At 52.8% G+C, this 22,602-nt stretch overlaps 6 protein-coding genes across 6 annotated transcripts; 4 read left to right on the top strand and 2 right to left on the bottom strand.

The window, feature by feature from the left end:
- Positions 1 to 154: 154 nt before the first annotated feature.
- NECHADRAFT_92751 (uncharacterized protein) lies at positions 155 to 4,763 on the bottom strand (the record flags this gene model as incomplete). The annotated part of the gene is made up of 14 exons (XM_003051688.1): positions 155 to 181; positions 241 to 796; positions 849 to 1,164; positions 1,309 to 2,611; positions 2,662 to 3,370; positions 3,421 to 3,515; positions 3,568 to 3,738; positions 3,788 to 4,123; positions 4,173 to 4,227; positions 4,279 to 4,339; positions 4,393 to 4,420; positions 4,475 to 4,552; positions 4,608 to 4,705; positions 4,748 to 4,763. 14 exons carry the CDS (start codon positions 4,761 to 4,763, stop codon positions 155 to 157), a joined length of 3,849 nt encoding a protein of 1,282 aa, XP_003051734.1.
- Positions 4,764 to 7,518: 2,755 nt separating this feature from the next.
- Positions 7,519 to 9,318, top strand: NECHADRAFT_92750 (uncharacterized protein; the record flags this gene model as incomplete). The annotated part of the gene is made up of 4 exons (XM_003052140.1): positions 7,519 to 7,570; positions 7,633 to 8,834; positions 8,899 to 9,189; positions 9,229 to 9,318. The coding sequence occupies 4 exons, from the start codon at positions 7,519 to 7,521 to the stop codon at positions 9,316 to 9,318; spliced, it is 1,635 nt and encodes a 544-aa protein (XP_003052186.1).
- Positions 9,319 to 11,974: 2,656 nt separating this feature from the next.
- NECHADRAFT_100100 (uncharacterized protein) lies at positions 11,975 to 13,336 on the top strand (the record flags this gene model as incomplete). Its single annotated transcript, XM_003052139.1, has 2 exons — positions 11,975 to 12,265; positions 12,301 to 13,336. The coding sequence occupies 2 exons, from the start codon at positions 11,975 to 11,977 to the stop codon at positions 13,204 to 13,206; spliced, it is 1,197 nt and encodes a 398-aa protein (XP_003052185.1). The 3' UTR covers positions 13,207 to 13,336.
- Positions 13,337 to 13,496: 160 nt separating this feature from the next.
- Positions 13,497 to 15,670, bottom strand: NECHADRAFT_100099 (uncharacterized protein). The gene is made up of 6 exons (XM_003051687.1): positions 15,431 to 15,670; positions 15,198 to 15,249; positions 14,905 to 15,112; positions 14,647 to 14,803; positions 14,201 to 14,586; positions 13,497 to 14,149 (listed from the first exon to the last, which is right to left on the bottom strand). The coding sequence occupies exons 1-6, from the start codon at positions 15,435 to 15,437 to the stop codon at positions 13,853 to 13,855; spliced, it is 1,107 nt and encodes a 368-aa protein (XP_003051733.1). The 5' UTR covers positions 15,438 to 15,670; the 3' UTR covers positions 13,497 to 13,852.
- A 2,684-nt stretch (positions 15,671 to 18,354) lies between these two features.
- On the top strand, positions 18,355 to 18,970 carry NECHADRAFT_79102 (uncharacterized protein; the record flags this gene model as incomplete). The annotated part of the gene is made up of 3 exons (XM_003052138.1): positions 18,355 to 18,402; positions 18,486 to 18,645; positions 18,702 to 18,970. The coding sequence occupies 3 exons, from the start codon at positions 18,355 to 18,357 to the stop codon at positions 18,968 to 18,970; spliced, it is 477 nt and encodes a 158-aa protein (XP_003052184.1).
- Positions 18,971 to 19,964: 994 nt separating this feature from the next.
- On the top strand, positions 19,965 to 22,336 carry NECHADRAFT_68428 (uncharacterized protein; the record flags this gene model as incomplete). Its single annotated transcript, XM_003052137.1, has 4 exons — positions 19,965 to 20,042; positions 20,126 to 20,321; positions 20,373 to 21,962; positions 22,026 to 22,336. The coding sequence occupies 4 exons, from the start codon at positions 19,965 to 19,967 to the stop codon at positions 22,157 to 22,159; spliced, it is 1,998 nt and encodes a 665-aa protein (XP_003052183.1). The 3' UTR covers positions 22,160 to 22,336.
- Between the last annotated feature and the right edge of the window lie 266 nt (positions 22,337 to 22,602).

Here is a 22,602-nt window from a genome sequence, read left to right as displayed (position 1 = left end):
TTATGTTTGTTATAGAGGTTGCTATAGAGCAAACCTATGTGACTGCGTTAGGCATAGTTGCTGCCTAGGGAAGTCAGGGTATAAATACCCTTCTTCCTTCGCACTAGATCTTAGAGAATCAAGCTGCTCTTTACACATCAACTCCCACCTCGCCTTATCTATCCAGAGCCTGGCTTTGACACTGTTGACCAAAGTTAGCACCACGGTCACCAGAAATCTCGACAAGAAAGAATCACTCACCATGTGCCAATAAACCCCCCGTTGCTTCAACAACTCAGCATGGCTTCCTTGCTCCAGTAGCTGTCCATCGCCCAACACAAAGATGACATCCGCATTTTGCACCGTGGCCAATCTGTGAGCCACCACGAGCATCGTGCGACCCTCACTAGCCCTTTCGAACGCCGCCTGCACAAGCTTCTCACTCTCCGAGTCGAGGGAACTGGTGGCCTCGTCGAGCAGGAGAACCTTGGGGTCGCGGATAAGGGCACGCGCAATGGCCACTCGCTGCTTCTGTCCTCCGGAGAGAGATACTCCACGGGATCCAATATTGGTGTTATAGCCCTCGGGTAGTGAAACGATAAAGTCGTGAATCGAGGCATCGCGACAGACCTTGTGGAGTTGCTCGTCTGTGATGGACGAAGGGTCGACTCCTAGCAAGATATTCTCGCGAAGGGTACCCTGGAAGAGAGTGGCCTCTTGCGCAACAAGGGAAAAGTACTTTCGGTACTCATACACATTGATGTCTGTAGCATCTTTGCCGTTAAGAAGAATGCGGCCCTTGTCCAGGTCGTAGAACCTACACATCCGTTGTCAGTAACAGCATGAGCAATCATGGTCAGGAGTCATACCTCTCAAGAAGAGACACGATCGACGTCTTTCCACATCCAGATGCGCCCACTAGGGCAGCAAACTGGCCTTTCTGGATGGTGAGATTGAGACCCTTGAACACGGGCGTGCTTCGGGATGGATACTTGAAGTAGATGTTGTCCAGCTCAATCGACATTCCACCCTCCGTATCTGGGATCTCTTGTGAGGTCGACACCTTGTCCTGAAGCCTCGTTTCTCTCATGTTGAGGATGCGATTCGCTGCCGCCGTCACCTGTGCAGCATTGGGTCCGAAACCGAGAGCTTGACCCGATGCCTCTGCCCCCTGCATCACAGCCACTAAGATAAGAGTCAGTAGAGTATTGATGAAAATGCTTGTGATCGAAAGCTTACTGAAGCAAACAAAGAATGCGAGAGCATCGACAGTGCCCTCCGCCACAAGCCGGCCACCGTAGTAGAAGATGAGAGCCTGGCAAGCCATACTTGCACTGTCAGAGAATCCAAAGATGATACTCACCCATCGGGCCTTCTTGTAGGCTGATACGACGTGCTCATTGAGCAGAGTCTCGTATCTCGTACAGATAGAGTCCTCTAATGTCAAGGCAGTAACGGTCCTGAAAGCACCGATAGATTCTGACGCAAACTTGGAGCTCTCAGCAAAGACCTCATTGTTCATCTTCTCAAAGTGCATCTCGTACTTGAAACGCCAGTACGTCGATGCGAGCATGACGGGCAACACGACGCAGCAGGCCACAAGGGCCAGCCTCCACGAAAAAGCAAATGCGATGGCGATGGATCCTACCACGTTGAAGATAGCAACGTAGACGCTTGCCATGTTCATCCCCATGAGTTCTTCGAGCTGCTTCGGATCCTGCCCGATCCGAGATGTCATGGTGCCGTGCGAATGATCTTCGTGGTCAAAGAAGGACGTCTTCTGGAACATGACAGCGTCAAAATATTGCTGCTGGTACTTGGCGCGGATGATGGTGGACATGTGAGTCGCAACGTAAATGACGGCAAAGTACGCGACTCCAACTCCGCAAGCCAGGACAACCCACATCAAGGACCAGAAGTTACCATCCGAGTGTTTGTCTTCCACTTGCGAGTTGAGTTGCGCGTTCGTACCTCCGCTTTCGTCTCTCATCTTGAGAAGGATGTCGAGTTCTCCAGTGAGGGAAATAATCTGTCCAAAAAGCCACGCCTGAAGAGGGATTGCAGCTCCTACACAAGCCGCAGTCACGACTGTGATGGCAAAGAATGGCCACACGTTCTTGGACTCGAAGAACAACCGCCCAAAACTCTTCAAGATGCCTCGAGTCTTCTCGATTGGTGTTTCTTTGTCGGCTTCGCCCTCGGAGGCAGCGATGCTCTTGATACGAGCCAATTCAGCCTTGTCGGCGTAGTCCACAACCTCCTCGGCTGCATCAGTAGGCTCCCCGAGCGACAGCGATTGAGCGTGAACAAGGCCAGAATAAACGCCGCCATCGATCGCGATGAGGCTATCATGTGTTCCAGACTCAACGACTCTACCCTTCTTCAGGACAATAATACGGTCCGCCTTCTTGATAGTGGAGAGTCGATGGGCAATCGTGATCGTGGTTCGATTCTGGGCAACCTTGTCGAGAGCAGCCTGTACAATTCGTTCGCCGCGAACATCGATAGCACTGGTAGCCTCGTCAAGGATTAGGATCTTCGGTTTCCTCACAATCGATCTGGCAATGGCCAACCGTTGTCGTTGACCACCAGACATCTTGGCGCCACTGTCGCCAACCACAGTGTCGTAGCCCTTGGAACGAATTAGCACGGGGGTGGCCAGTGAACTAGGCCAGCACTTACATCAGGTAGCCTATCGATGAACTCATCCGCAAAGGCTTCTCTGCACGCCTCCTTTACCAACTCCCGTTTCTTGTCTTCAGGTTCGTCCGCCCATTGGGTGCCAATCAGCCCATAAGCAACGTTCTTGTAAATCGTGTCGTTGAAGAGGAACGGCTCCTGTTGAACGAGTCCAATCTGGGATCTCCACCATTTCAGATCAATCTCATCCAAGAGGTGTCCTGACGTGGAAACCCGACCACGAAGTTCGATCGCGGGTCCTGTCTCCTCGGGTTCGGGTTCAGGGGCGCCGTCTTCGTCTTCCTCATCATCCTTCTTCTTCTTCTTTCCGTTCTCCTTCTCCTTCTCAATAGCCTTGGCCAGGACATGTTGCTCCTGTAGGGAATACCATCTCTGGATGAGACCAACAATAGTACTTTTTCCAGAGCCAGATGGACCAACCACGGCATTGATCTTGCCAGCCTCAATCCGCAGATCCAAATTGTCCAAGACTCGCACATGCGGACGGCTCGGGTATGCAAACGTGACGTTTTCGAAAACGATGTCCTCTGTGGATGAAACATCGGGCTCCTTCAGGCTGCCTTTGTTTGGCTGGGGAGCATCGATGACAATGAAGAACTCGCAGGCGGCGACAGTTGCCTTTCCAACAGCGATAAGAGGAGTCGAGGTTCGTTCGAGGGAGATGACAATCATCATGACGGAGAGAAGTACACTGGTCTCATCAGTATGGATCCCCGGCATAGGGACACAGAGTACACTTACACAAGAATGTCACCAATATTACCCACCCTACCTTCGACAAGAGATTTAACCCCGTACCAGAAGGCAAGGCCGAAACTAGCGTACAGTCCGAAAAACTGGCCGGGTTAGCACGAGCGAACGGCTTCTCTATCCCGTCAGTTGACTCACGATCAAACCAGTTTGGATTCCGATAAGGGGGGAAAGGACATGGGCGTGTTTCCTTGTTTCCTCAACGAATGCAGCGTATTTCTTTGCAATGCGTGTCTCTGCACCGCACGCGGCTACCATCCTGATACTCGCAAGTGCCTCACTGGCAACTGCGGCCGCTTTTCCCTCGGCCTGGAAGGTTGTCAACAAGGTGGCTCTTCAAGAATGTCCAGTTGCTTACCCTTGTAACCCGTGTGTTGACCTTCAAGATGAAAGGAAGAATTACTCCAAGAACAAGTAACAAGAACAAGACGACCGATGCTGTTACCAAGGTGAGAGACCAGTTCTTAGTGAAAGCAACAATGAGAGCCGCGATGATGGTGGCATTGTACTCGACAAAAATGCCCAGTTTTTCAGAGATTCCGAGCTGCAGAACATTGGCAGTAGAAGTGATAGTGCTGGTAGCATAACCTGGGGGCATAGAGTCAAGAACATGAATGCTCTGACCGAATAGGCGTTGCAGGTAGTGTAGTCGGATGGCTGAAGACAGCCTGATGCCGATCATGCGGAAGGCGAACTAACTTGGATAAGTATTGATGGATTCCACACAGGTTTGAACGACATACTTTATTAATAGAGTTGAGAATAAAACGGGCAAGGAACAGAAAGAACATGTAGAGCCTAACGGGAAACTGTTAACAATAGTTGACTTGGACCAGCATTCAAACATACGCGAGCCTCTGGGTAGTCTTAATACTGGACGTTAAGCTGGTGAACTCGCCCACAAATTGGCCTGGTGTAATAATTAGAAAGAAGATCAGTTGCAAGGTCTGTAGATCCACTAACCAAAAACGACATTCAGCAACGGTAGGGTCTGAATAGTGTCAGTGATTCATAACCTAACTTGCTTGGGGAAAAGCAGACATACGACACCGGCACCGATGGAAGCAATCACTCCAGCGGCGTACGCGAGGAAGTCCCATTTTGTGGCATAAGTGAAAACCCTCTATAGACCACTTGTCAGCATACCACAAGAACGCGCCGGGATACAAAAGATGTACCGTGTAATCCTTAAAGGTTGCCGTCCGTTCAGGACGAAGCTTGGCCTCTGTCTGGGCCTTTTCCTCCGTGGCATTCTGTAGAACCGAATTTTGAGGGCCTGAGGACGACGAGGTAGCCGGCTTCTCGCTGATATGTTCACGATCCATGGCACTCATCTCGGTGGCGACGTGGGTGATGAGCGCATCGACATGTGGTTAAGCAAAAGCGTCGTAAGGCAGTACAGATTGCAAGTGTAAAAATGATGAAACAAGGGAGCGATGGGAAATAAAAGAATTACAGATGGCAGAATGGAAGATGATAGAATGTGAGGATAAATGAATGATGCACTCAAGCCGAGTCGAGACGTTGAGATGGGACAGGAGCGTTTGGGAGGGTGTCCCCTAAAGAGGCAAGTACAAACAAGGGGGTCTGGATGGAAGCCCGCTTGATACGAAATACGACGCTAGTCAATAGCGTTAGTTTGCAGCAAGCGACAAGACCTTAAATGGACGATGGCAGGGTATGTCTCAGGGACTGAGTGGGCGTGGAGAATATCGAACGTCTTCAACATGTAAAGAGAAACGTGACGGGACGGCAGCTGCGCCTTGTACTCAAAGACTCGAACCTCGAGGCAGTCCTTAAGTGATCGTCGAGATGGTCCTACAGCGCGCAAAGGGGGTTCCAAGTCAGCTTCGCTTAAGAGATGATGTTAGGAATTGCTGAGCGATGAGCAATCAAGCATCATGGGTGCCTGGATTCCTAAATCAGGACACAATACGGGGCACGGCCGCGGATCACATCGCGTAAATTCCCTAATCTGGGCCAAGACGACAGGCGTCCGTGTCTCTGCTGTGTGAGGAATAGAGCTCGCAGTGCCATCATGACTGCGTGGATATCGTCATGGGGCGGGAGGCCGTTGGCAAGTCATTAGCTGCATCTTCATCTGCCACGAGCCAATAGCGGAAGGGTCATTTGGATATCCCAGCAGACCCACGGGTAAGCACTCGGGTTCGGGTTGCTGTTCAATCCGACGAAAGCGAGCAAACCAAGCCAATTAACGGGTGAGAATATGCATGTTTAGTGGGACTGCAATATGTTTCGAGATCTAATGTACAGTACGGCGCAACCAACCATGAGGCCGAAGGATGATGGATCTTTACAAAATCCCGAATCCGCGTATAGAATTGTTTATCTTTTCATCATGAAATTTTGCTTGTAGATAGATATTATCTCAATTGCAGGCTCATTGGTAGCTACAATGATTCAACTTGGCTAGGAAATCATCAAATATTGACGACTTTTGTCGGTTCCATTGGATGCCAAGCAAGTATTCGTGCCTACAGGCAACCATCTCGGCGCGCCGATTCACCAATTCTGTCTGACGCCTGAAACAAATGTACAGTACATAGATCTATACAACAGTAATACCAGACACATTTTCGTATCAGGAAACAAAAGTATCATAAACCTAAACGTCTGCCTTCCAAGTGACACTAGCCTCAAGGCACCTAAATTACTTGACCCCGTGGTGACGACGTCAACGCCTCATGGCCTCATGCAATTTCACCACATGTCGAGGCTGAAAACCCGCAAAAGCCAAACCGCAGAAGCAGATGCGCCATGTCTTGGCTTCGCCAATAGAGTCGACGCGAAATGCTGGCGTTACTCAGCAGTGGTTGCCTCTTCAGCTAGCTCGTCGTTGAGTCTGCCTTTTGCTCCGACACGGGACGGATTGCTTTGGGGCCATCCTGGTGAAGTCCATCCACACGCCGTTTCACTTACAGAACAAGGACCCGCGGCTCCACGGAACCGGGGGCACGGCTCGAGGACGGACGCCCAGAGCCCACATCCGGAGCTGAAAGGAAGTAGCAATACTTGGGGAGACAAGGCCGGGCACATTTTCTTTCAAGCATTTCGGTCTACGATGGCACGACTTGAAGTCACCGATGAAAGAAAGATCATATTCCTTCACAAGGCAGGTTGAAAATCCTTTCTCTAGATCTCTGGAGCATCGCTATGGTGATAACTTCAAAAACAAGCCATCGAGGCGCAGTTTCAAGCCCCTTGACTTGACTCGCAAATTAGCTAGCTGGATGTTTGCAACCGTGTCTTCTTAAGCTTGTTGTTTACCTTGCAGATAGTTGAGGACGCATACCTCGCTTAATACACAGGTAAGCTCTCATGGATCGTCCTGCAGGCTTGAAGCATGAGTGAAAAGGGAGGTCGTGATACGCCAGCCTTGTCGGATAGACCTCATCACGACAAACCCGCTGACCAGGACCCTGACCATCTATCTACCTAAACAAATTGCCCCTCGCATTTGCCCCTCACACCCCTCCATCACAGGGGATCAAGCCTAGATACAGGGCATTGGCTGCCCATAATTCAGGCCACAACGAGCCCGTACAGTAGACGCCCCGCCAAGTCGTTTCTCTTTGGGCCATGGATGGACGGGAGTCATCTTGCCGTGGAAAATTTTCTGGACCAGGCACAATTGGCTTCTGCTCCAGGTCGGGTCAGAAAAAGCGTGACGCATTGGATCGCCCGGCGCTTGCATGACTACAGCCGTGTACCAGTCATAGAGTGGGCTCCAGTTTGGCAGAGAAGCCTCACGTCCTCCCACCAAAAGGTCAAGGCATGAAGCCAAAGCCAGCCTCGGCCAAATTTTCTCTGGCCAGATCAACATTGGCGTCCTCAACTGCGTCTTGTTACCTTTCACGGCCATTGGCATCCATTTCCGCTGCTTCTTCTGTATCATATTTATCCTCCCACTGCCCTCCTTCCTGTCTGGGCCGACGTCCTCGTCTGTCCGTCAACGGCCTTGGCCCCTCCATCAAAGGCTTTTCTCAGCCCCGCCATTCTTCTTCCTCCTCCTCCTCCTCCTCCTCCACCACTGCCCCGCGTCCCACGAGATCCCAACAACCACAAAATATGGCGCCCAAGAACAAGTTCGAGCTCAAGACCCCCAAGGGTACAAAGGACTGTGAGTTTGTCCCCTCCATGATACATCCGACCGCGAATCGCAAGTCCTGACACTGCGCGGAGGGGAGGGCAAGGATATGGTCATCCGTGACCACATCTTCAACACCATCACCCAAGTCTTCAAGCGCCACGGCGGAGTCACCATCGATACCCCCGTCTTCGAGCTCAGAGAAATCCTCGCTGGCAAGTATGGCGAGGACAGCAAGCTTATCTACGACCTCGCCGATCAGGGCGGCGAGATCTGCTCCCTCCGATACGACTTGACCGTCCCCTTCGCCCGTTTCCTCGCCATGAACAAGGACATCCAGAACATCAAGCGATATCACATTGCCAAGGTCTACCGCAGAGATCAGCCCGCCATGACCAAGGGCCGAATGCGAGAGTTTTACCAGTGCGATTTCGATATTGCCGGCACCTACGACGCTATGCTGCCCGACGCCGAGGTCATTCGCATCATCTCCGAGGTGTTTGAGGGACTTGGTTGGAACGGCGGCTATACGATCAAGATGAACCACCGCAAGATTCTCGACGGTATTTTCCAGGTCTGCGGCGTGCCTGAGGACAAGATTCGCACTATCTCCTCTGCTGTCGACAAGCTGGACAAGCTGCCATGGGCTGATGTTCGCAAGGAGATGACAGAAGAGAAGGGCCTTGACGGCGCGGTGGCTGACCGAATCGGCGAGTGGGTTATTCTCAAGGGCAAGCAGGACCTCCTCGAGAAGCTGCAGAACAACGAAAGCCTGGCAGCCAACGAGTCGATGAAGAAGGGCATGGCAGATCTTGCTCTGCTCTTCGAATACCTCGAGGCTTTCAACGTGCTGGACCGGGTGTCCTTCGATCTCAGTTTGGCCCGTGGTCTTGATTATTATACCGGCCTTATCTATGAGGTTGTCACAGAGGGTTCTGCTCCCCAAGTGGCGCCCGGCCACGAGGACGAGGCCCCTAAGCCCTCGAAAAAGAAGGGCAAGAAGGGATCTGACGACGATGACCGTTCCGGCGATCCCACAGTCGGTGTAGGCAGTGTTGCTGCTGGTGGCCGCTACGACAATCTTGTCGGCATGTTCTCTGGCAAGAACCAGATCCCTTGTGTTGGCATTTCTTTCGGTGTTGACAGAATCTTCTCCATCACCAAGGCCAGGATGGCAGCCGAGAAGAATTCCGCTGTCCGTGGCAACGATGTTGATGTCTACGTCATGGCTTTCGGCAAGGGTTTCTTGAAGGAGCGCATGGCGGTTTGCACAAAGCTCTGGGAGGCTGGCATCAAGGTTGGTTGATGACACATGACTCAAGATTTATGAGCAAAAGCCAAGTACTAACATGGTTTTACAGGCCGAGTTCCTCTACAAGGTGAAGCCCAAGCTGCCAGCGCAGTTCAAGGCGGCAGAGGCCAACGGTGTCCCATTTGCCATTTTCCTTGGAGACGATGAGGTTGCGTCAGGCAAGGTCAAGATCAAGGAGATGGGACTCCAGGATGGTCACCCTGAAAAGGAGGGTATCCTTGTGGCTCTCGCAGATATGGCCAAGGAGGTCAAGGTCCGACTCCAGCGAAAGCGAGAGCTAGACCACCTGACAAGACAAGCTGAAGGTCTGCGAGTTGTCCACGGCATCAAGGGTGACGAGGTAAAGGATGGAGAGAAGAAGACTGAGGCCCAACCCGAGGCTGCACCAGAGGCTGCCGCTCCTGAAGCTACCGCCCCTGAGGCGAGGCCTGCGGCAGAGGAACAAACGCCTACAAATCCCACCGCATAGGTTGGAAATGACGAAATAAAAACAGTTGAAATGATGGTCAAGAATTGATAGTCAAGGCGTTCTATGTTATTTGATAGATGGAGGTAAACAGCCAGTCTAGAGGAGTCTATGGGGTTGTTGATAAAATGGAAGGAAAGGAAGGATCTCACCTCAATACTATCTGGGTAAGTACCTGTTCTGTCTGGACCTGCCAGAGTCTGCCGACTCCTCCGCATCGGAAAGAGAGGTTATTCCGTGATACGCTATCATAAACGTCGTGCCGTGGCATCCATTCTTAACCTAGCGCCGCCACTCCAGTTTCTCCCTGCGACAGAGAGGGATTCCTTGTTTGATCGACCAAACGAGGCTTCAAGGTCTCAGTCTGTGACAAAAAGCACAGAGCCTCCAACGACGGGGCTTCTGATCGCGTCTCCCAGGCAGGAGGGAGGCACCAAGAACGCGTAGGCATCCTGAGATGGCCAGTCAGCCGGCCAGCCCAATGCGGTACAGAACGTTCCCCCCCCGGCCCCCCAGCCCCCAGCCCACGGTCCCATCCGACGTTCTCGAGCGATGAGGGCTTGATGGAGACCCCGAAAACAAGAGGCGGGGAGCGCGCGTGATGGATACTTGGCGGATTGAGGCTCATGTTAACCGAGACGCAGGTCCCATGAAAGTTGTGCGCCGCTGGCAGCAGTTATACCCGAAGATCCAGCTCAAACGAGATGATGGGCACGCACCGAAGCTGGGCAAGGGAGTTGCAATTACAACCACAGCTGCAACGTCGAGCGGGATGAGCCGTGTGTTTTCTCTCGTGTCACTGTCCCGCGTTGTCCGTGCCACAAAGCTCTGTCCTGAATAGGCTTGGGAATTGAACCTTGGCTATTGGGGTTGCCCATCGCCATCCCGACCCTCTGGATCCGACAGGTTGGCGTTTCGTCTACTACGCCACCCTTCGCGGGACCGATGGCGAGAGTAGACCAACATGAGGTCTATTCTCTTTGTTCGTTATTGTCCGCTCTTCTGTCATTCTGCTCTCTTCTCCCTTAGTCCAGAGAGTTCCACCTCTCTCTGCGTCACCGCCAATCCTCATGGCTCACCGACCTCCAACTCCAGGGGCTCTTTTCTTCTTCCTGATGCAAGTGCCGGCCCAAGCCTGAGGAGAGGGAGAGCAAAAAACCCACCTGGAGACAAGGACGGGCTCAGGCGAAGCGTGGGTCTGCCGGGTACGGGCGGCGCGCGGCGGGGAGAGGAAGGTCAGGATGATCTCTCGGAAGGCCGGCGCCGCACCTAGGCCCTAGCCGGACCAGTCGAGCTCCGCAAAGATCGTGGGTTTTTCTTTTTGATCGTCTTCCTTTTTTTTCATGCGAGACTTGCTAGCCATGGTGTTCCCCATCGGAGCAGGGGAAAGGAAACTAGTGTGCAAAATCCCTTGCAGCGGTGTCTCTCTTTGAACCCGACACGTCGGATGGGGCACAGCTGAGAAAATGATAAGACCAACTTTTCTCCCTCGAGTGAGGGTAGAAAATAGAGGCTAAACTTGTCATCATCGGGTTTGTGTGTGTGTGCCCGTGAGAGCGTGGTGTGCGTGGTGTCTGGCTATTGTGTCCATGTCTTTGTGTTATTCTGCTTGCCTACTCGACGGCCAACGTATGACAACCTGGATTCATAGCATCTCGACCTGAATCCTGACCTTCTTTTGTTCGAATACACGGGCTCAGAGAATTCCTTTCATTTCCAGTGTTCCTCTCGCCTCGCCCTCATTTACACTAAGCCTTCACTTACACCAACAAACGACTCATCATCGTCATCACGACAAGGTCGCAACACCACCCAGCAACCAGCCAAGAGCTCGGCGCCGCTGACACAAGGACGAGACCAAGCCCAGGAGCGATCTTCGTTCCCCAGAGATCGGTATTCCCGACGACAGAGTGGCATCGACGCTAGAAGTATTTGGTTTGTACTCATCACCTGGTCAACTTTTTGGACTGGCTAGATGGCTCGCCCAAGTGGCGCTCCTATACTCAACACCAACCGCTTTCGGATGTCTATGAATTCCATTGTCATCTCTTTAACTACCCGCAACCACCTTGGCCGCACAGATCGACTTTTTTTTCTCAGAAATTCATCTTTGCCCGCTCATCAGTCGACCACACTCGTTGCTTCTCCTCTCTGGTTCTTGACGCAACAACACGCACTCAAGCTCGGCCCGGCCCTCTCACCACCTCCTGCTCTCACTTACACCTTGTGTCGCCGCCCTTTATTGACACATTGTCTCACCAATCAGCCCGCCGGACGACTCAGACGCGGATTCCTCCCTCCCCTCCTTGCCCCGAGAGACGGGTGCCTAAGCAGAGACATCTCGCACGTCACAGGCCTTTAGACTCTGTCCTACCCATCAGGTCCCCAGTCATCCATCTATCCCCCCCATAGGATCGACCCACGAAGAGCTGAAAGGATTGACAAACCACCTACTGTACCCATCACGGGCAACAACATATTGGCATATTGGCCACACAAACCTTCGCCACGCCACGCGCGCCGCCGCCCTCAGTCCAGACTCTTATATCGCAACGCCCCCCGGAACAGCCTCTGCCTCCACTTCTGCCTCTAGGTCTCGACCTCTAAGCCCCGGATACGAGTCCTCTTCCTGCTCTTGTGTAGGATATCACTCACCGTCATGGCTGCTCTGTTGCCTCACGCAATCCCTCCAGCCACCACTCCGACCTGGCCGTCTCGATCTACCTCACTGCCCATGTCGATGCGCCAGGAGACCTGTCGCGCCTCGGCTGCCGAGGTCAAGTCGCCCGACTACCTCCCTCAGTCGCTCTCAGAGTCGCTACATGGCATGCCTCTCACTTCTGATGAATGGTCCAAGGCTATCGCCGACGTGAAGAGGGAGTATCTCAACCGCCGCTACCGTCCCTGTGCGACTCGATGTTGTGAAATCTTGGATAACATCAAGGACTCTGTAAGTCACTGTTGAAATTTATCATCATCATATAGGCGACTAACATCATGCAGAGTGTCATTGAGCCTGCCTATCTCATCTACCTTCACTTCTACGCTGCCAGCTCTTTGGAGATGCTCGCCCGCGCTCTCAACCAAGGCTCTGCAAAACGCACTTCCCTCCTTCACCAGGCCCGTGATCACTACCAACGCGCTTCCACCCTCATCAACGCTGCCGACTCAGCTGTCGGCCCAGCCCTCCTTCGCAGACCCTCTGGCACCACCACTACCCTCCCCAGCCTTCACTCCGCCGACAGCTCGGTCAGCTCCTATGCCTCATCGGGATGGACTTCATCCCACGGAGCCTCCCCGGCTTCGTCCATCTCGTCGATCCAGGACACGCCTCGCCCCAAGCGCAAGAAGCGTGTGACTTTTAGCGAGATGCCCATCGAACTCCTCGAGCGCCCCGACTCACCGACCCTAGGTCTCGGCAGCTTGCTGGGATCCGCCCGCTCAGCGTCGCCTGATCCCCTTGACGCCGAGCCGTCCGTCATGCCGGCGCCGCTCCGGCCCTCGGGCCCTCTCCCACGGTCATGCCTCACCCCACGCTCTGCCCCGGCAGAGTCCGTCTCATACTCCGACTCTGAATTCGACCCCTTCCGCCATGCGCGCTCGGTGCATCGCTACAGCGCTCTTCTGACCAGCCTGCAGCGACAAGTCTTCCGGCATCTTACCTTTATCGAGTCGGAGCTTCTTGAGACTGTCGCTCAAGAGGTAACGCCGCCATCTCCTGTTTCTATCATGGCGGTGCATCCCGTACATCCATCCATCGATGCAGGCCGCTCACCGGAACTGCAGGCTCGCATAGAGCGGTTGCGGGCCAAGGGGTGGGAACGCAAGCGGTTCGATGCCCGGCGCTATGAGGAGCTCCGTGAGAGCGCCGTGGCAGACTTGGTAGATTAAGTTTGCCCACTGCACTAGTTCTCCCATGCTTTTCGGTGTTGGCATATGTCTTGGAGGTTACGGTTCTTGTTCTATTCAATCATGTATGTATGTATGGATGTGTGTATGTAAAAAGAGTTCAACGATATCACGAGGAAGGATTTGCAAGAAACATGGAGAGGAAAACGAGCGTCGAATTGGATGATAGGATATGTATAGGTACCGGTTTGGCAAGAAAAGACTGGATCTTTATTAAAAAAGGATTAGTTATACCCATAGGAAAAGACTGGATCTTGAGGGCAGCAAAAATTGGGCGAGTAGCTGGTTGCTTCAACGATACCACTTCTATATAGAGAACAACAACAACGAGTAACGGATTCAAAAAGATGAATGACTTGATTTCACCACCTCCTCATTCATTGTCACCTTTTTCAAAGCATTGCCTGAAATCAAAACGCTTCCAATCAAATCGACACGATATGATCACTTGTAATGACCTGCCTCTTCCTATCCATCTCATCTTGCTGACCCAGTCCGCTTTCGAGCGGGCTCATACCAGCCCGTTCCGGCGGCATCAACTATAGACCCAAAAATCCTTTCAATATCCGGCTGATGACATGCAGCCGCACGGCCTTTCGCCCGTAGTTTGTAAATGCAATGATTCTCTTTAAGCCTGGAAGCTGCGGCGCTTGGCTTCCTTCGTGACCTCCTCGGTGACGCGCAGCACCTCCTTCTCCTCCTTGTCGTCGGCAAGCTTGGCTCTGGCGACCTCGCTGAATATGGCCGACAGATCCGAGTTCTCGGGGTCCTCCTCCAGATCCCTGAGCTTCTGGATTCGGGCCTGGAGCTTGATCTTCTCGATGATGCGCCTGAAGCGGCTTCTCGCGCGGAACGACTTGATCTCGGGCAACAGGTTGTGGTCGGTGGCGTTCTTGCCGCTGAGCCAGATGTGACCCAAGGCTTCCTGTGAAAAGTCAGTCGTCTTATCTTTCACAGCCAACGTGCGTCATCCTACCTCGCTGGTCCAGCGCTGCTCGGGGTCGGGGTTGATCAAGTGCAGGATGAAGTCCTTGGCGTCGTTGCTGACATCCTTCCAGTATCGCTCGTGGAAGACGACGGTACCATCAGTGCACTCTCTGATCAGGTCCTGAAGGTTTTCGCTTCGGAAGGGAGAGTAGCCGCAAAGCAGGGTGTAGGTGATAACACCCATGGACCACATATCAACCGGCTTGCCGTGGCCCTCCTTGCGCATCACTTCGGGGGCGGCATAGCCAAAGGAGCCAGCCATCGTCTTGAGAGACTCACCCTTGCCATCGAGCATCTTGGCGATGCCGAAATCAGCAAGGACGAGATCGGATTCGGGGTCCTTGCTCAGGTAGAGCAGGTTCTCGGGCTTGAGATCTATTGAGCCGCGTCAGTTGGTGTGGTACATCATGATTGCCCCGCATCACGGTACTGTACCTCTGTGGACGATCTGGTTCTTGTGCAAGAAATCGACTGCAAGCAGGACCTGCTTGATAGTTTCGGCGGCATCCTTCTCGGTGAACTTGCCCTGTTCGCAGATACGATCGAAGAGCTCACCGCCGGTCGCGAGCTGTGTGACGATATAGAACTTGTCCTGCAAAACAAAGGTGGGTAAGCTTGATGTGTGGGTGGACGAGGGGTACGTGCCCAAGGTGGCAGCGCAGTGGAGGGGAGATGAGGGGAGGGGGAGCTTACCCTCGACTCGAACCAGTCGACAAACTTGACAATGTGAGGATGCTTGAGCTTCTGGAGCATCTCGAGCTCGTCGTAGACCATCTGCTCGTTACCCTTGACATTTCGCTTCAGGATAATCTTGACGGCCACCTTGCCCGTGGGGCCATCAGCCTCACGAACGACACCATATGTTCCAGCACCGAGAGTTCGACCGAATCTGTACTTGGCCCTATACGCAAAGATTGATTGTTAGGCTCTGTTGGATCTGGATCTGGACTCGGGTGGAGCGAGGGAGGGTAATTCGGGTTGCGTACTTCTTATCGTAGCTCTCGGGTTGGCCGTGAAGCCTGTTCAGCATGCCTGCGACTATCGAGGTGGAAGCCATGGTCAGCAAATGGAACAGAAGGTGTGTAAAGGAACAGCGACGACGAGGTCCGAACTGCCAACACAAGAACACGATGTCAAGTGCAAGAGAGGCGGGACAAGAAGAAAAGCTGACGGCGCCAAAGCGGGGAGAGGAATGAGGCTGCGGATAGTCGCAACTTACAGCTCATGGTGGCACTTATGGCGGGGTAGCGTCCAGTTCCCGTTGGGCTTTTGGTGATTGAAAAAAAAAGATACAACGGGAGCAAACGGCGAGCCCGTAAGCTGATGCGATGTCGGTATCCGTAGCCGAGGCGCTCTGCCGTACGACAATGGAGTTTGGAGAGTCCAAGGAGAGGGCGACGAAGCCTTGGGGATGAGGGAGGAGGGAGAGGACCTAAGTAGGTGAGATGGATGGATGGATATCGACGGGCATGGAGGGGACGAGGATGGGAGGTCCTTGTTAATGAGCTTGCGACAGCTGAGCTGAACTGAATGGACCTGCTCGGACTCCCTGCAGCGGCCTCCCCTCCTCAGTGGCCCTGCCCTGCCCGCCCGGGCTGGGGCTGCTGGTCGTCAGCAAAGTTTAGGTGCCTTGCGCACCATTTTCCCGTTGTTACGTTAGGGGACTTTAGCACTAGCGCCCCCTGAACCGGTCATCCATGGAGTGTGCGGCCCTGGCGGGGCGACCGAACCTCCATCCATCCAAGGATTCTCGGGATGGAGTGTGTCCCGTTCGCTCCATCCATCCCAGCCCGCTCATGGTATGTGGATGTGGATGGGTGGATGGATGAATGCGTCAGGCTGAGCCAGTTACGCCTGTGGCTCAGTCAGCCGCAAATGCAGCCGCGAAACGAACGATCCGTTGCACAAAGAGGCTGAGCGCGCCATGTCAGATTGTCTGTCATCCAATCTGCCAATGAAGCATTCCGGCAACCTCCAGAGTTTCCTCCCCAGTCCTGTCTCCTCCTTGTTGGCCCCTCCGTATTCATCATGTGAAAAAATGGAAACCTGAAGAGGGTCCGCTTCGAGATGGCAACGGGATCCATTTTCTCGCCAAACGCCGTGTGGCTGAGCACCTTGTCTTTCCAGGTTCGCAAGCCCTTGGACCCAACCGACGCTCGTACAATCCTATGGATGGATATGGATGCCGAGTTCCTTGCTCGCCTCTTGCGTCTTTTCCAATTGGGGATAGGAGGAATGCCTCATCAGACGGATCCAGCCCTACGAGGCTGTCTAGCTTGGCATGGCTATTCATGACTCTGAATATCCCATGTTGACGGAGGCCTCAGTCAATCGAAGACATGTTGCCTTGTCGAGGCATGTCCAGGTCATTGACGAACTCTCGAGTCTTTTGGGAAACCGTCCAGCGCAGCATCAGTCAAGTTGTTATTTGACTTCTGACTGCTCCTGGCAATATCTACCCGCAGTAGGCCAAGATCATGGGTAATGGAGCGCATACGCACATCTACCAATGGGCTCCACGGAACTTGCATGGAACTGCCCATCCAGTACAGTCAGCGTTTCAACACCCGCTCAGGTCGAAAACTCATAGTACACTCTTATCATATCTCAGGTTCATCTAGAATGGTGAATAGTATATCTCACGCCTTGGGTTCGTGAGTGTTGCAAGACGATCCAGCATCTCACACTCATGTTGGCCAGGTCATGGCTACCCTTGAGGCCTCATTTTGGGCAACATCGAGATCATTTTTTTTTTGTGATACTGCGGATTATTATAAGCGACTCGAGGGCAACTGAGACGTGCAGTCGTTAGAATGGCCCTTCACCTCTCGATCTTTAGGGCGTTCTTTGGGTACTAAAGAGCTACAGTTGTGCTCCTGTTCGTATCATATTCGGTAATTCTATCTAATGCGCGCTTAGAAACATCGGATGAAAATCTGCCGGAGTATTTAAGTAGGCAGTTAGATCCCGTTTTGGCAGGTCCAGAAACCTCGGGCAATTTATGATTTCACCACATATTCCTGTCATGAGCTTTAAGTTATACCACTTCATCCGCCTGCCTTGTCTCTCCTTGCGAACGGAGAAACCGGCCCAGAGCGTCCAAGCTACAGCAAGCGACCTAAGCCTCATCTTGTTCGCTGCATGGAGGTGAAACCGGGCTATTGTATGCACGCGAGAATATAGATGCCATTGTTCGGGGTATATTGGGTAGGTGGTCTTGAACTCCATCCTTGCTTCAAGACGGGGAATTCGTGCTTGAATGCGTTAAAGCTCGATTCTGGTGATATCTGGCACAGAACTTCGACTCTGCCACGTCGCTGCACCTGGCACATAATCAATAAAGACGAATCTGGATTCCTTGATGATCAGTGTCTCCCACATACTCTGATGATCATATGCATCTGGGCTAGAAGCATGCAGTCTTGTTCCTAGTGTATATGCCTAACCAAACAGCAGGGAAGTCGGCCGACCACGTCACAAACGGCCCAAACATGTTTGTAACCGCTGGCGTCTGCAGGGCCAGCGAATTGCCTTGTTTGAAGTTGGAGTAGACACTAGCAAAGGTCTTGAAAGTGTAACCATCTGCATGTTATTCGCATGAATGTAAAGCACGTTATTCACTGTTGCAAGTAATTTTGCGTTGCGAGAGCCCAACAGTGAATGGATGTCACATCAGGACGTCTCACTGAATGCCTCCATGATCGACGCCATCCAATAGTACAACACGATCAGATTTATGGGTCGAGTCCTTGCTTGAATGATATCACCAGGTGACAGTGACTGGACGCAGCTTTTGGCGAAAAGGGCGGTACAAACAAGACATGGACGATGTTTCAAACGAAAGATTCAGAGTCGAGGCCTCTGCAGAGACTAGCCGCCAACTGTTTAGCCTCGCTAAGCCACGCAGAAGCGACAGGCTTTGAGGCTGTTGCCAGGTCGTAAAGGTACCTCTGGGGCATCCAATGTGGGTGCAGCGCCGCAAGCGGCCCCTCCCAGCAGGTGGTGTTTCTGCTTCTCAGTTCCACAGAGCGTGCCCGACGACAAATCCTCCCACCTACAACCCGCACATCATCGCCATCGACGCCTCTCCCGCTGAATCAATCAATACCCAGACTCTCCAAGCAGATTCCAAAACGGTCAATCATGGCCGGAGCCACAAGAGACAGGCGCCTAGTCAAGGAGCTGGGCAAGGTTCGTTCTCTTCTCCCCCTCCCTCCCTCCCTGGCCCGATCAACTGGGAGTCGAACTGACGCTGCTCATCTGGCGCCCCGCAGATCCACAAGGACGGTCTGCCTCCCGGCATCAAGCTGCTGGACCGTGACGACAGCGTTGCCGGCGACTGGTACCTCGATATCCAAGTCCTCGACGAGAACCCCCTCTACAAGGGCCATACCTACCGGCTCAAGTTTCACTTCCCCAAGATGTACCCCATAGGTACGCTTACGGATCTTCCATGCTCCCGCACCAAACACCCTACTCACTTCAACCAGAACCCCCCGAAGTCACATTTGATCTACGATCCGACCGTCCGATCCCTATGCACCCACACATATACTCCAACGGCATCATCTGCCTCGACCTGCTCGGCCAGCAGGGCTGGAGCCCTGTCCAGAGCGTCCAAAGTGTCTGCATGAGCATCCAGAGCATGCTGACGAGCAACGACAAGAACGAGCGACCCCCGGGTGACGAGGACTTTGTACGAGGCAACAAGCTGCGACCCCGTGATATCGAGTTCCTTTACCACGATAACACCGTGTAGGAGGGGGGAAAGGAGTTGAATATCTCTCCCAGAGGGCAAAACGGAAGAAATCCCGACTTTGGTATTTACACAGCATTCTTTTGGCGTTTGGGACGACCACCGGTGTGATGACGGAGACAAGGGAAACAGGCATGGCATTTTTCGTTTACTGATGGAACACGGCCGTTTTTTGAAAGATTTTAGCCGATTTATACGTGCCCCGGCTGGGCTGTCTATGAGCGTCGAACCTACCTACAGTGCGTCAGGTGAAAAGGACTTGACCGAGCATGGATATCACGAAGAAGCAGCTAGCGGATGCCTCATAAGCACTGTGATCACATAATGAATAAATAGGCTCCAAGGCCATTACAATAGCATGCTGAAGCGTTCTGTGCTGTGTTTTGTTAATTGACTGGCTATGTTGCTGTGGACTGTCACGAATACTGAACAGGGAGCCCAGCAAGAGATGGATGCTGGGCTTGACAACAACCCCTCTATCAGGCACAGAATAAGTTGAACCCTACGGGCCTGTTGGGTGTTTTCTTATCAGCATCAGAACATGTGAGGCTATCATTATCTCTTAGCTCTTATACTGAACTCGATTATTAGCTGTTAAAAGCGTACATAGACCCAGGGTAGGCCTTGAACCAAGCCTCGAGTGTTGGCATTTTGACACATACTTTCCTAACTGAAAGGCTTGCTTGGAAAACCTGAAACAAACCTCTCAGTCATAGAAATCATTCAACAGCCATCTTGATCTTACAACACCTACACGGTGTCCCAGGTTCTTCACATGAAGCATCTCCGGCTATCGGCCCCACCATCGGCGCTGCCTGAAGGTCCCGGTCAGTGGACGCTAGCGAGGACTGCAGTGGCTGGAAGCTCCCCACTTTATTGCCGTCATCAGATGGAAGCTCCAACGGCGGACCTCGATCCCATCATCTCGCATCCATACCCATCCACCGCTCACTCTGTCTCTCAACTCTCCCCCACCAACCGCGCCGAGCTGCCCTCCATGGCTCCTCGCACGGAATTCAGCACCGAGCAGATCCGCAACAAGGCTCGGAAAGACCTGCTGTATCTCCTCGAAGGTGTATGTGCAGCCTCCTTCCCCACCGCCGTGCCCCGCGAGCCTCATTCTGGCTGCTGCCTCAGCTCACACTTTGATCCATCTAGGTTCGCGGAAAGAAGAACGTCGTCCTTGATCGAAGTCTCGTCGGCCCAATCGGAATTATAGTCAAAGTCGCCGTGCTTCAAGAGTATGGCGTTGATAAGTTCTTTATCCTCGAGAACGATAATGTCGACACCAGCCAGCGCAATGTCGTCTTCATTGCCCGAGGCGAGTGCGGCCGTCATGCAGAGGCAATAGCAGGTTTGTGAAGCTACTCTTATTACTGGGAGAATACCCTGACCATAAGCTCAGCCCAGATCAAACGTGTCCAGCGCGAGAGCCAGACGGCGCACGACTTTCACATCTTCTGGGTCCCGCGACGAACCCTCGTTTCCGACAAGCTCCTGGAAGAGGCCGGCGTGCTAGGCGATGTAAACATCTCTGAGCTGCCGTTGTCCTTCTTCCCTCTGGAGAAGGATGTCCTGTCCCTGGAGCTCGACGACTCATTCCGCGACCTCTACCTTTCGAAAGATGTGACACCAAACTTCCTCATGGCCAGAGCCCTCATGGAGATTCAGCAGAACCATGGCCTATTTCCTCGCATCATTGGAAAAGGCGACAATGCAAAGCGTGTCGCAGATCTACTCGCACGTATGCGCCAGGAGCTCCTCGCCGGCGAGGATGCGACAGAAGCCAACAAGACTGGCTTGACCCCCAGTACAACCAATGAGAGCGTTATCATCATTGACCGTGAGGTCGACTTTGTCACACCGCTACTCACTCAGCTCACATACGAGGGCCTCATCGACGAGGTGTTTGAGATTCAGAACAACCAGACCAAGGTCGATACCACAGTGGTTGGCGCGCCAGCACAATCTTCGGCAGCAACATCACAAAGCCGCAAGCGAACGATTCAATTAGACTCAAGCGATAAACTCTACGAACAACTGCGAGACGCAAACTTTGCAATAGTTGGCAGCTTGCTCAACAAAGTTGCAAGGCGGCTTCAAAAGGTGCAGAGCGACTACGAGAGTAAACATAAGACGAAGACCATTGCGGAGCTCAAGGACTTTGTCAGTCAGCTACCAGGGTATCAACAAGAGCAACAGAGCGCAAGGATCCACACTGGCTTGGCCGAAGAGATTATCAAGCATACTCGGACGGATCTTTTCAAGGGGCTCTTGGAGGTACAACAGAACCTCGCTGCAGGTGCTGATCCGTCGAGCCAATTCGATGGTATCGAGGAGTTGATTGCACGAGATGCCCCTATGCGGGAAACGTTGAGGCTGCTCTGCATCTACTCGTGCATATCAGGAGGCATCAGGCCCAAGGAGTTTGACCAATTCAGACGGCTTGTTCTCCAAGGCTACGGCTATCAGCACCTGCTCACACTCAACAATCTCGAGAAGCTGCAGCTCTTCTTGTCCAAGTCATCACCATTGGCTGGCATGATTCCCATCCCAGGCAACACGGGAGCAACTGGTAACAAGACCAACTACAGTTATCTACGCAAACAATTGCGTCTCATTGTTGATGAGGTTCAGGAGGACGACCCGAACGACATCTCGTATGTGTATAGTGGATACGCGCCTCTTTCAATCCGACTTGTACAGTGCATTCTGCAAAAGCAGTATCTACTCTCTGTAACAAGAGGAAACAGCGCGAGCGCGGCGGGGGTGCCTCCTGGAGTAGGCACGCAAGGATGGCAGGGATTCGACGAGGCAGTCAAGCACGTTCGCGGTCAGACGTTCTATGAGCACCAGAAGGGCGAGGACAAGGCGGTCAAGGCGAGGGCGTTGCTCTCGGGAAGCGGCAACAAGCAGACCGTGTTTGTCGTGCTTGTCGGCGGCATTACGTTTACTGAAATTGCTGCTCTCAGATTCATTGCGAAGCAGGAGGAAGGTAAGTACTCTCACAGTTCTCAATTTGCCCCGCGATTGGGTGCGATATCTAACGGCTCGGCAGGACGAAGAAATATCGTGATTTGCACTACATCTATTATAAGCGGGAATAGAATGATGGATGCGGCGATCGAGAAAGAATCGTTTGCGAAGGAGAACGCGCCTGCGCCTGCGCCCGCGCCCGTTTCGACAAGCTGAGACGTCAGCGACTGTACGATACGATATCTGGAATCATCTGGCTGGCTGATTGGCGCAATTTCGGTGGCAAAGGCATTAGGATATTATAATAGGCTAATCCAGCGACATAGAAATATTTCCTAAAACGGGAATTAACCCAACGCGGACAATGGGGGGGACTTGGACAGACGAAGTCTCATTGAAGTCATTGTGAGAAGTCGAGGCGATGAATGCCAATGTCGTTGGAATGAACTCGAGACCCACCTGCAAACGCGCATCTGATTCGGTGGTAGTGTCGCACGTGATCGAGAGTCGAGCGTTGCTTTCCGCATTCTGAGGGGCTCAATGGCTGACGATTGGGAGTTTCTCTAAGACGAGAAGGACCAACAACGGATGACGGTCATTGAACGAAACGGGCGATTTGTTTGGCCAAACATCCAAGTTTTGGCCATGAACTAATCGTC

Source organism: Fusarium vanettenii (assembly GCF_000151355.1).
Source record: "Fusarium vanettenii 77-13-4 chromosome 4 genomic scaffold NECHAsca_3_chr4_2_0, whole genome shotgun sequence".
NCBI classification, from domain to species: domain Eukaryota; kingdom Fungi; phylum Ascomycota; class Sordariomycetes; order Hypocreales; family Nectriaceae; genus Fusarium; species Fusarium vanettenii.
Note: the sequence above shows the minus strand (reverse complement) of the source record. Positions and strands in the feature narration are given on the sequence as shown.

Coding starts and splice junctions, on each gene's coding strand:
- NECHADRAFT_100099 (XM_003051687.1), bottom strand. Junction 14,804..14,904: donor TCGACTGGTTCGAGTCGAGG/GTAAGCTCCCCC, acceptor TTTGTTTTGCAG/GACAAGTTCTATATCGTCAC. Junction 14,587..14,646: donor GAACCAGATCGTCCACAGAG/GTACAGTACCGT, acceptor GCGGCTCAATAG/ATCTCAAGCCCGAGAACCTG.